The sequence below is a fragment of the Pangasianodon hypophthalmus genome, chromosome 24, assembly GCF_027358585.1.
Source record: "Pangasianodon hypophthalmus isolate fPanHyp1 chromosome 24, fPanHyp1.pri, whole genome shotgun sequence".
Classification (NCBI taxonomy): Eukaryota; Metazoa; Chordata; class Actinopteri; order Siluriformes; family Pangasiidae; genus Pangasianodon; species Pangasianodon hypophthalmus.
In genome coordinates this window covers 14,234,065-14,247,051 of record NC_069733.1, presented here as the reverse complement: position 1 = coordinate 14,247,051, position 12,987 = coordinate 14,234,065, and the positions used below count along the sequence as shown (strand labels likewise).

At 37.8% G+C, this 12,987-nt stretch overlaps 1 protein-coding gene across 1 annotated transcript in view; it reads left to right on the top strand.

The window, feature by feature from the left end:
- niban2b (niban apoptosis regulator 2b) overlaps positions 1–12,987 on the top strand; it is a 44,214-nt gene that overhangs the window by 6,562 nt on the left and 24,665 nt on the right. The window contains exons 2-5 of the mRNA XM_026931445.3: positions 3,469–3,599; positions 5,043–5,171; positions 7,658–7,763; positions 8,211–8,378. Coding sequence (XP_026787246.3) covers positions 3,469–3,599; positions 5,043–5,171; positions 7,658–7,763; positions 8,211–8,378 — 534 coding nt within the window. The remainder of the gene's footprint in view (positions 1–3,468; positions 3,600–5,042; positions 5,172–7,657; positions 7,764–8,210; positions 8,379–12,987) is intronic.

Sequence of the window (12,987 nt, the reverse complement as noted above, 5' to 3'; positions counted from 1 at the left end):
GTTCTCCTTGGAGACTTATCAGAAAGGGAAACTCAGAAGAATTCTAATTCATTCTACTCAGAAACCATTTTGAAAAGGAAACTTTCTGTTGTAGGGTTAAACTTGTAAGTAGATTCAAGAAGGACAAACAGAAAAACCCTTAAAGATGCCAGATGGAACTTCACTCTCTCTTGCTGCAGTGCACACAGTCCTGCACTGAGTCCTAGGCCTTGTGTTCCTTCTTTCTCTGTTACTGAATGTTTGACTAGTGCTGTCAGTGAAGTTCTTAATCATCCTCTATTAAAGCAACACTATTAGAGAGATGTCTGTTGTTTAAAAAAAAAAAAAAAACTGTCTAAAACACTGTGGCCTGGTTTTATTCTCAGCCAACAGTCACACAGCTCGGGGCTCAGGGCACCTGATGGAGAGCTTTGGAGACGTTTGGCTCTGTAAATGGGAAGACTATTTGATAACACTGCTATAATTGTCTTAAATTTATCTATGGTGATGAGATTTCATTACTGTAGGCTAGTGCTCACCTTAAGTGTACAGAGCAAGTCATTTTGTTTAGGATTTGCAGCATGATGGAGGTTAGCGCACAGCACACCGAGCAGACATGTTACACAAACATCCTGAGTGATCACCATGAGCTACGAATGACTTATCCTTTCAGATACCTCTCTCCCACTTCAAGAGCATACACATACTGCATGAGCTTAATGCCATATATGGCTTTGGGTACGATTTCCAGTGTCTTATAGGGGAATTCTTGCATAAACCTAGTGTTTTTATTTTAATGTTAGAACAATTATATCTGTTTAATATTGTTGTTTAATGTCAAGTTATGTAGTATGCTATTGCACAGTATTGCATCTCTTATCCTCAGCATTTTTTTTTCCATCTATGTCCTATTTATTATTCTAGAGTTTGTGACAAGTGTTCAAAGAAGTCTTAATGTCTGTTTAAAGTCAGTTTTAAAGGTCAGTTTTGTCTGATAATTTTCAGTGGCTGAAACTTCAGTGTATCCCAAATTGTGCATTATGTATTGAGCCCCATCAATGTTTGGGAATTATGTTAACCCCCAGCATCCAACCAATCAGGACATGGAAGCATCTTTATCTGCTTGTCAATCATGTTTCCAGTCAGTGTAGAAAGCTTTAACTGGAATGAAAGTTTGGATTTTAGACTAAACCTTTACGTTTCTGGTAAAGTCAGGGACATGCAACTTTCATTCTTGTTTATAGGGATCTCTTGTGGTTCCTTCAACAAAGTTGGAATTAGAAAAGTGTTTATTTTTTAAAGCCTTTAATTCATTGGATAATTTAAACTTCTCTTCATCTATGAATATTTTTTTAAATAAAAGTTTTTAAATTTCACTTTTATGGTCCTGGATATTTGGCAGGTATCTTTCATCTGATGTACTTTATACATGCTACATTTTGATGCTTCATGATGCATTTTGATGGTGAGTTTCAGAGCAGGTGGAATTGCTTTCGACTGTCTCTCTACGTTATGTATGTTTGGCATTAAACAGTGTTTATGCTACACAGAACGTAAATGGCCTATTAAGAGAAAGGTGCTATGGTGGTAACATACGGGGGACAGCTGGATCTATGTGTGTCGTATTTTTTTTTTTTTTTTTTTTGAGTCCTTTGCTGGTTTTTAATAAAAGTGAACAATAACACCCTTAAATTCCTTAAATTCCAATGACCTATTCATGTGCTTAATGAGTTAAATGATAAGTAGATATGAAGTGAAATTAAAATGACTAAGTTTAATACTTTCAAAATTAATTCACAATAGTTTAAAAGTGCTTAAACTACAACTAAAACCTAAAGTTGCTTAAAAAAGTGCAAGAAAAAACAATGGTGCACATTGTAAAAATGGCTTGGTAGTAAAAGTGTTAAATGTAAAAAAGCACTTGAGTTAAAAGCATGAGGTTTCAGGAACATGAAGGGAAAATGGCAAGCAACTGAAGATCCTCAAGGTATTACTTGCACAATACACTTTAAGAATAAAACATGATGGGGTGTGGGGGAAATACCAACACACATGCACACATATGTGCAAGCAACACACATCCTAAAGTGTTTGTCTCTTATATCCTACAGCAATTTTTCCAATTATTCAAGAACAACATGTCATACTTTACCTGTTGTTATGTTTAATATTGTGGAATATTTTATAACTTACTGTGACATAGCAATTCTAAGCAGTCGTTCCAGGTAATGAGATAAAAATGCAGCATATCATGTTACAGAGAAACCAGAAAGCGCAGTTCCAGCTTTACCTCTGACTGTTACTAAGTGCTGACAGTGGAGAATCTTTCCAAAAATGTTAACTAAACATCTCTTCACAGAAAGCATTCTATCACAAGTCATTTTTTAAAATCTATTTATGAGCTGCTGTTATAGACAGCAACATTCAGCAACACACACTGAGCAATCAGAATCAGGCATACGTACCACAGCGCTGTGGTATAGGACAGAATTTATCACAGTGTTGATGTTATATAATCATGTCTAGCAAACCCATTACAACTCATGTAGAGTAAGTTCATCACGTATCTGTCTCATTACATCTCCATTTTGCTGTCTGATTGTTACTGACATGCCCAGGCACTTATTAGAACTTACTATTCATACTAGAACAATAACTGTCCAAGTACAAATGTGACCCTGGTGACCTTTTATCAGATCCCATCATACAGACCCCCATGCATACAGATTACAGCTCTGTTTTCTCTCCTCTCTGCCCTGCAGTCATCATGCTCCTCTCTTGCTGAAAGCATTTTAAACAAATGGGCAGGAATGTTCCCTCTCCCCCTCCCTGGATCCCCACCAGAGCCTACACCCTTTTAAGAATAGTTTCACAACTGAGGCCTTAAACACAGATTTGGAATGTCTCCCATGTGAATCTTGTGAAATTTGGCCTTTTTCAGGAGCACAAACAGGTTAATAAAGAGCTGGCGTGGTTCCCAATGCCGACTCTTGGTGTTGGCACAGTGACGCATACATGCAAGTGCCCTGGGCCGTGAAGTTCAAGCACTGCAAACTGTTCTTTTTGATAAAATACAAAAAGCACAGTGTGAATAGTTGTTAATCTTTAACTCTTTGTAGATGTGCTAAACCTAGTCGATAACATGGATCAGTGTGTGTGTGTATATATATATATATATATATATATATATATATATATATATATATATATATATATATATATTTTATCCTATATTATATATTTTTTTTTTATCCTCATCCTACCACTCGAGGTTGGCTATGAATTAGTATCACTGCACGACAGTTGATATTGATATTGATGCTGATATTGTATTTAGATGGCAGTTATTTATTTATTTATTTAAGATTATACCACCACACTGTTGAATTTTTGAATCTTGAATGAACAGCACATCCCTAAGTGTTTTATTTCCACATCACGTATCTCCTTGTTCCTTTAATTTGAATAGTGTCTGTGTGTTTTGTGCAGCGAGGACAGCCGAAGTCCTGGGCGAGTTCAGGCGTCTCTACGAGCAGCAGTACGCCGTGGCCCTTTTTAACAAGGTGCGCTATGACGTGGAGGGAGGAGGAGGACCTCAACCTCAGCTCCTGCACCGCAAGGTAACAGCTCCATCTTCTCTAATCCTTCTTTTTAATTTGTCATGACTGGCTAAGTGCTCTCCTTCAACAAACATTTTTAGCAGGAAACCCCTGAAGTGCCATCCATGCAAAGTTTTGAGCTGGTTTTGACTGGCTGGCTTTGTTTCTTGACAGTACACCAGGATTTACTGCATTGCTGTAGATGTTCAGTGCTTAATGCTACTGCAGGGTGACTGCCTGTGATTATACAGGTATTTGATCAGACTGTGCTAAAGTTGAAAGTTTCATAAAAAAAGATGTTTTTCAGTACTTCTGTATAAAGACACTGACTTGTGGAGCGCCATGGGCTCAGCATGTGATCTAATGAAAACTGCTGCAGATAAGCTCTGTGTGATAAGCTAGCTATCTAACTAATTTAGCAGATGTTATGATAACCAAAATAGGTTTGATTGTAATGGTTATATTTTGACATGTTTGGTTATTGTTAGATAAATTGCTAAGACTATAACAGATCTTTATCTATAACTAGCACGGGGTATTCCACAAAAATTTGTAAAGGTCTAGTTATGTGCAATTTCTTGTTTACAAAGGTCCGGATAATCAACTAACATGACTGAATGGTTCCAACAGTTGCCTTTTATGTTTAACTATTAATGATTAGTTTATGGCTATATATAAGACAATTCATAGTGGTGGTTACCAACACTGACTAGCACCATGGGCTCTGAATAGATAAGCCACATCTGGTTTGAATTTGTCCATTCATCTTTGAACGTTGTTTTCCTCCTTCACTTTTCTTTAAACAAGCCATGTCATCAATTCACTAATCAGACCAGAGTGGGTAAATAAAATGAAAAAAGCTATGAAAATGTGTATAAGCTATGTGTTGGTCAATACTATGTCTTCTCTTTAGACTGTGAAGTTTAGAGCTATAGGATGGAGTTGGGATTGCGCAAGAAGACACTGGCATGTCCAGGTTGCATATATAATGCACATTCATTCATTCTCTTTGACTAAAAGTGTCTATCATTTAGTAGCATTCAAAAACATAAAGAAATTATTTAGCATGGATTAGTGTAATGGTTTAAAATGACCTATTTAGGGGTGCTTATACTGTAGATAAAAAGAGTGAACTGTTTATTCCACTTGAAGCTACTTTACCCCTTGAAGGTTTGTGCATTTGAGCCAATTCTCAAGGGCAAGTGTGTTTGTGTGTTTGTGTGTGAGTGCTAGTCACGTGATTGGATGAAAGTTAGAGGGAAAGTGACTGTCAGTGGGTGGATACACATTTATATAAACAAAACTCGGGCCTAAAGTACTCCTAATGCAAACGTTTCTGTGTGCACTATAATTAGGGGAAAACAATACGTAACTTTCTGTATATAACACATTCTGAAGTTGACGTTAATGGAGTAGATTGGTAGATTGGAATTTGCTCTCATTTTGCTCTTGTAATGTTTCCAGGTGCCTCTAGAGAACAAGTCCATCTTCTCAGGGATGATGCTGCAGTTTATAGAGGAAAACAAAAAATGGCGGAATCGTTTTCTCTTCGTCCCAGATTCGTACAAGATCAGCTACTATGAAAGCAAACAGGTAACCTGCATTTGGGTGGGTGCAAGAGCAAAGGCAATTTACCACCTGAGTCAGCCAGTTTAAATTGCATATGCAGCCCACATACATACACGGGACAAATTAAAAGAAAAAAAAACAACCCAAAGTGTGTTAGTAAGGTGTCTGTCCACCATGAGCTGCGAGAACAGCTTCAGTGTGCTTTGGCATAGATTCTACAAGTTTCTCCAACTGTTATTCCCTCAGTTGTTTTGATTACTGTGGTAGTGGTGAGTGCTGTCTAACACATCAGTCCAGAATCTTCCACTGGGTTGAAATCTGATCACTGTGAAAGACAAATCATAATTTTCACACTCATCAAACCATTCAGTTAGCCCTTGTGCCCTTTGGTTGGGGGCGGAGCCATCCTGAAAGAGACCACACCCAGCAGGATAGAAATATTTAGTTGTAGAGTAAAGGTGATTTGTCATAAGATATGCAGTGGCACTTCAGCCTAAGAGGGCAAGTGAACCCAAACCATGCCAGGAAAATAAATAAATGCCCCCACAACATAACGTATTAGCTTTAATTTGTCACATGCCTGGATGTGAATTTTCCTTATATCTCCCAGGTGAGAAATTATAAAATGTAAAGTCTCCATCATTGTGGTGTTTTTTTGTTGTTGTTTGTTGTTGTGGGTTTTTTTGCTGCTTACAGTAACTTAAAAAAAAAAAAAAATAGCAAACGCCCATTAACCAAACTTTTCCTGTTGCAACTGGTGTTTCATTAAGTCTAGTGTAAAGACATGACCCATTGTTGGCTGCATTAATTCCCATGAGTCATATTAGGGCGCCAAAAAAATAAACTTTTTTTAGTCTTTTTTTTGTGTGTGTGTGTGTGTGTGTGTAAACACTAGTTTATTCATGTCGTAGTCATCCCGGATGCCGCAATGTAATGTCACACATCGTTAATTCAACATTTCATTTGTTGAGCAAGGAGCTAAGCCAACAAGATACCAATGCCAGCTCACCCAGCCGTAGCAATGTTTTAATTCACCTCTGTAAATATTGCATTGTGTGACATCAGCATTCGTTATTACAGTGTATCAGTGCTCACAAAGTCACCTGTTCTACCCTGTCATTTCCTCCACTGTACAGAACACACCATACATGAGCTTAATTAAGGGGTTTGTTTTTCAGAAATGACTGTTAAAGAGCATAGGAACCATGATAAATTATATCTAATGCTATATAGTCAGCTCCAGAATTATTGGCACCCTTGGTAGAGATAGGTAAAAAGAGTTATGAAAATGTCTGTGTTTAAATAGCTTATTCTTACACTGAGGGGAGATCTAACTTTTAATTGGAGTAAATATATTCTAATAAAATATATAGGAACTCATAGATTTTATGAAAAAAATGCAACTGAAGCATATTTTAAACTGAGTATTTAGGAATGCTTGTCCATGACTTCCTGTTTCACTTGAGGGTAAATATGAGGTGACACAGAGGCCAAATTAGATTAGAGAACACAAAAAATGAAAGGAGCTGAAAGTTTGGTGAAGTTCAAAGGACTTTAAAACAATCAGTTTGGTAGAGAACCTGTAATGAATGAAAGTATGTTTTGTCCTCATGCACAATAAGGAGCATGGTTAGAGAGGCAAAAATTTTCCTCCCAGGATCATGGGTTAGAGGTTTGCAGAAAATTGTAGCATTTTGGGGTCAACAAATCTCCACATCTACAATGAGGCACCACCTTCATGCCAAAATAAATAAATAAATAAATGAATAAAAACTTTGAACAGGGGAATAAAGCCAGACGAAAGCCTCTTCATTCTTCTAATTGCAGACATAAGTGCGTAGAGTTTTCTAGATGCTACTTTAACCAGGTGGTATGACCAGATGAGACACAAGCAGAGCTTTTTGGCAGTGAACAAAAAGCTGGTGGATTTAGTGTAAAAAGAAGGATGATTATACTGAAAAGAACCTAATTCCCACTGTTAAGTATGGTGTTAGGTTGTTTTACCTCCAAAGGCTTTGGGAACTGTGTTAGGATACATGGCATAATGGACTGCATGAAGTACCTGGAGATCAAAAAAATCTGCCTGCCTCTGCCAAGAAGTAGGTCATGGTTGCATCTACCAACAAGATGATGATCCAAAGGGTACATCCACATCCACATCCACACAAAAGACCACAGAGTCAAACGTTTGACATGGCCATTCCAGTCCTCTGAGCTAAAGACTCATTGCTGTTGATGTTGATAAAGCATTAAATGCAGGGGTTCAAATAATTGTCACTCACCTGGTTGTGTTCATTAAATGTATAAATTTTTTTTAAATTAAAGGTTAGAGTTCCCTCAAACTTTCAGTGTGCAACTAAGCTAATTAAACCACAATGACATTTTTTTTCCATAAAATTTTACCCACCTTTGCCAATGGTGCCAATAATTCTGGAGTCTATACTGGAGATACTGATTCTTGACGGCTGATTTCCAGAAGTCTTACTGTATTTGTTTTTATTTGTATCCAGGCCCATGATCGAGGCCTTCATCCCAAAGGAAGCATCAACTGTGCTGGTTACAAAGTGCTGATCTCAATGGATAAGTACCTGGAGCTCCTGGACTCCAGCCTTCCTGGTAAGACAGTAAGAACTCTAAGCAATGACTCTTGAAGTAAAAATGTGTTTTTCTGTCTATGCCTGCTAGGACTTTCTTGTTAGCAATGTTTCAATCTCTGCACTAACCAGGCACTAGCAGGGAAACTGATGGTATATTCAATATAGGAACCCAAAGTAGAGTAACTTGAGTGAAGCAAGCTGAAAATTGCTGGTGGTGTGAATTGTGGGTAACTGGGAGAGTGAGGGTAATAAGATGAAGGGGTGTAGATTGAGAAATTGGGAGCAAGGGAGTGTGGGAAGTCCTGGTAAAGTACTATGTAATCATATAGGGTGTGGCCCTTGACTCATCCTACAGTGGCTGAAGCTGTTGTGATGGTGACATCACATCTGGTGTTAAAGTGATGTATTGCACCTCTTGGTGGAGATTTTGATTCATCTACATTTCTGTGTGTGTTTTTTCCCCAAGACGTAAAAGCCAAAGTGGGCAATTCTCCCTTCCTGAAATGTGCCACACAGTTCCCGCTCATCCTGTGGCACCCGTACGCACGCCATCACTACTTCTGTGCAGCCACAGAGAAAGAGCAGGAGAAGTGGCACGCTGTGTTTCAGGATTGCATCCGACATACCAACAACGGTGAGTCACTCAGCGAGATGATGCAGTGTGTTTGTGGAAAAAACAGTGGAGACCTTTTTCTTTGATGTGCCTGATTACATGTCCGAATCTGAGTAATGTCTTTGTGACCCCCATGTGCCATGACCTCTTGACTGCTTGTCTCACTTCATCATGAACCTTTATGTCTACAGTGATTAATCATATAAGGCAGACAGTCGATTACGGTGATGAAACTGGATTACATTACAGGCCACAGGAGCTTTTTGACAGCAGTATTTTTACAAGAGGGAAATGTGATCAGAGCTCTGCATGCAGTAAAAACATTCTTTCACATTCTAGAGAATAGAAAGAATTCTGTAGCTCAAGGCTATGAGAGGGAGTGTGGGAGTGTGTGTGTGTACATGATGAAGATGAGCTCAACATGTACTGTAAGCATGCAGGAATTGGTGCTTGTTCGAATCATCACCTCTAAAATGTCATAGTGATCTTTGTTAGGCTAACATTATATTCTGAAATTTTCTTTGTTTCTAATTATACCTAGAAGAATCTGGGACATTTTTTTCCTATAAACTGTAACTACACACTCACCATCCACTTTATTAGGTACAGCTGTACACCTGCTCATTCGTGTAGTTATCCAATCGGTCAATCATGTGGCAGCAGAGCAATACGTAAAATCCGACAGAGACAGGTCAAGAGCTTCAGTTAATGTTCACGTTAAATATCAGAATGGGAAAAATGTGACTCTGACCATGGCATGATTGTTGGTGCCAGACAGGCTGATCTGAATATTTCAGAAAAACCCCATGAGCACTAGTTCTGGAGACATCAGAGGAGAATGACTTCACTGGTTCGAGCTGACAGGAAGGCAACAGTAAGTCACATAACCACTTTACAACCATGGTGAGCAGATAAGCATCTCGGAGTACACAACGTGCCGAACCTTGAGGTGAGTGGGCTGCAACAGCAGAAGACCACATCGAGTTCCAGTCCTGTCAACTAAGAACAAGTATCTCAGATTACAGTGGGCACAGGCTCACCGAAACTGGACAGGTGACATTTTTACATTTTATGTACAACTACTTAGAGTGGTTATTTGAGTTACTACAGACTTCCTGTCCAGTCAAACCAGTCTGGTCATTCTCCTTTGACCTCTCTCATCAACAAGCTGTTTCACTGGATATTTTGTTTTGCACCATTCTGTGTAAACTCTAGAGACTGTTATGCATGAAAATCCCAGGAGATCAGCAGTTTTTCTGAACTACTCAACAACCGCCACCAAACATACCACGGTCAGAGTCACTGATATCGCATCTTTCCCCATTCTGATGTTCGACGTGAACGTTAACTGAAGCTCTTGGCCTGTATCTGCATGATTTTCTGTATTGCTCTGCTGCCACTTGATTGCCAGATGTGATAATTGCATGAATCAGCAGGTGTACAGGTCTAGTAAACGGTTAGTGTGTAATATAAGTGTATATTAGATGGTAAGTGTATAATTTTTCATTACACGGTCATTAATGTAGCTTTTCTGAAAATATATTGGGTTACAAATGCAGCTATAGGCAGGGTGTTTGTGTGTTTATAGCCTGTTAGCTAAGAATTATATTAGATCAGGTTGAGATCGTTCAAACTGAGATAATATAGAGATTACATCAGAGATATTAAGGACTCTTAAAACAGTTTATGATGTAAATATAACAATTTCTTGCAATATATAAAAACCTTTTTATATAAAATAAAGGATTTTGTTAAATATGGAATAACTGCTGGGTAGGTGGGGCTTCTGAAAAACCTGTAAGGCTGCAGCTTATGAATGAAGGCTGATATAAAGATAGAGACAATGTTTTGGTCATTATTAAGTTTGTCATTGTTTTTATTACAGATTAAATGAAATGCAAATTAAATTACAAATAGTGTTTGCTTTTAGACTGTTGGTGTAGTTGCATCTTTCAGTGGAGTCACAATGATTGATTTCATATAGTAGAAATGGGTCAAAATTTCTGTCTCGCTTTCTTTCTCTTTCTGTGTCACTCCGTCTTGCCGTTTGCGCAAGTGATCATTTTGTCTTGTTGAAACATGGTGTTTGGTGAATCTTGGCCCACTGTGTTGCAAGTCTTGTTATTGTTACTGAGAAGCTTTACTGAATTGCCTCCCACTCTCACAGTGAGCTGACTGACGGCTTTTTCTGAGTAACCCCGTCATACCACGTAAACAAGCCCACACTTGTCAACCATAGGTCTGAATATCTGTATCTTTCCCACATTTCATTAATTTACAACTTTTGCTTGAAGATATCCTGAAATCACGATTGACCTTTTACCTTTTTAGCTAATGTGCCACTTCTTATTAAGCACAATTCATTAGTATTAATTATTTAAAAGGTATAAAATTTATTTTATAGACTATTTTATACACTATCTACATAGTGTGTAACAAAGGCTGTAGAGAAGTCTGTGTAGTGGACTTTATTCCTTAATATGCACATGTTTGCGTGCAATATTTTGATAGGACCCATACATTTTTTCTATTAAATTAGATGATTGAATTATTCATACAAATGGAAATTTATTTTTCATCAAAATGGAATCGCTTTTGCTTACCTCTTCGGATCATTTTTCCTTAATTTTTTAATTTACCTTGCAACATGTACAGAGGGTAAAAAAAAAATATTTTAACCTATAGTCTGATTCCAATCCAATCAGCAACATATTTAATGAATTGTACTTTTAACAGTAGTATATTAATACGGGCTGTTTTTACTTCTGCTCAATTTAACAGTTTATTATACGTTGTTTCATTCAGCCATTATTCCTGTTACATGTTTAATTTCATCAGATCTTCTTCCAGCTTTCTTCACTAGGGATTTGTTAGTTTATTTGTCCCTGCATGTCTTTATGAAGGAAACTAGTGACTTAGTATAGAGGAGGCATCTCTGTCATCATAGCTGTTTGTTTTGAAAATAAATATGCCTGTGTAATGAGTAACGCTCTTCTTCCTTATACCTTATACTTTCTCACTCTTTATCAGGTAGTTAATGGAATAACTACTTTTCCGTCTACTTGAGCTATTATGTTTTTTCAGCAACAGTTGTTTTGCTTCAGAAGGATACTACTAACTGCTCAACCCAGTTGTGGCTGGTATCAAATGTTAGCATGGCTAAGCCTTCCTGTCTTTCTAAGATAAAAAGACATCAGGATAAGGTTTCATTTTTGGCATCCATATCATATTATTTATAAGAAATGACTTAAAATGGATTATTTTGGTTTTTTTGGAAACAAGTGCAACAGCACCACCAATGGTCATAAGAAAAAATACACAGAATGGTATGAAGATGTAAGGATGGGTCTGATTTCTTTCTAGCCCAGACTGTAGGATCATGCAGCCTGTCAGTGACAGTCTTGTGAAGTGATTACACAGAGTGAAACGCCCCCTAGATTTGGGTTGATATTTATATTTTTCAGCCTGCTTTTTTGACACACATCATCAGCATTGATTGAAAAGTCACACATGAAATACAGTCACAAAATACAGTTACACATCAAATGTATAAATTACACAAAAGGAGAAAGTTTAGTGGTTTTTGTTTGTTACAAAGGGTTACAACTTTTCAGTTTGCCATGTTTGCTGTTCAGAGGAAACATGACATGAACCCAGTAGAGCATTATGGACTTTAAACATTTAAAAGAAATCAGAAATCATGAATGTCTGTATGCCTTTAAGTGTGCGAGAGCGTGTGTGTGTGTGTGTGTGAGTGGTTTTACCCACATCATTCTTATTATGCCATCAATGAGATCTTGTGATATAACGCATGTGACTCGACGTTGTTAACTGTGCCATTAATTCAAGCATGATGTAGAATACAGTCAGAGGTGATGGAGTCAGTGGTATTAGACAGCGGGCAAAAATCTATCAATAGCTCAACAGTGAGACTATTAAGGCTGAGCAATGCATTGAGCAATGCAATGTTCTTCAGGCAGTGCATCAGCCTTACTAACCTTTACAGCATGCTGATGGACTTTATTATGCTGCCTCGTCAAATGTTTGCAGGGAATCGTTACAGAGAGAGAGAAAATACAAGCACTGGCCTTTCTAGCTTTGTGGCTTGCTGCTCTATAAATTCTAGAGCTGTTTTTTTTCCACTCTGCTTCTCTGCTGGAGTTCAGATTCCTTCGTTCTGTCTGGGTGGGAGGCTACAGAGAAGGGAATGCACACTGGTAGTGTGTGTATGTGTGTGTATGTGTGTGTATGTGTGTGTATGTGTGTGTATGTGTGTGTATGTGTGTGTATGTGTGTTTTTTTTTTTTTTTTTTTTTTTTTTTTTTGAAGGACACATATTCCCAAAAAAGGCCTTGAGTGTGATCTCAGTTTTTTCCCCCTGTCTATTCTCTTTTATTGACTTAAGGCTTTTCCTGTTTTTTCTCTTCAATATTTTAATCCAGCCATCTCAAAAGATGATAGTCCTCATGGCGTTCTCTAAGTGTCTGCGTGAATCTTTCCTGGATTTCACACTCCGATTAATTACTGCTGAACTGATGCATGCTTGAAGAAGCTTAAGATTGCGTTTTTAGGATTTAACTCTTTTCATTTGAAAGTTGTAAAGACCATAATCTTGAAAGGAAAGATCTCA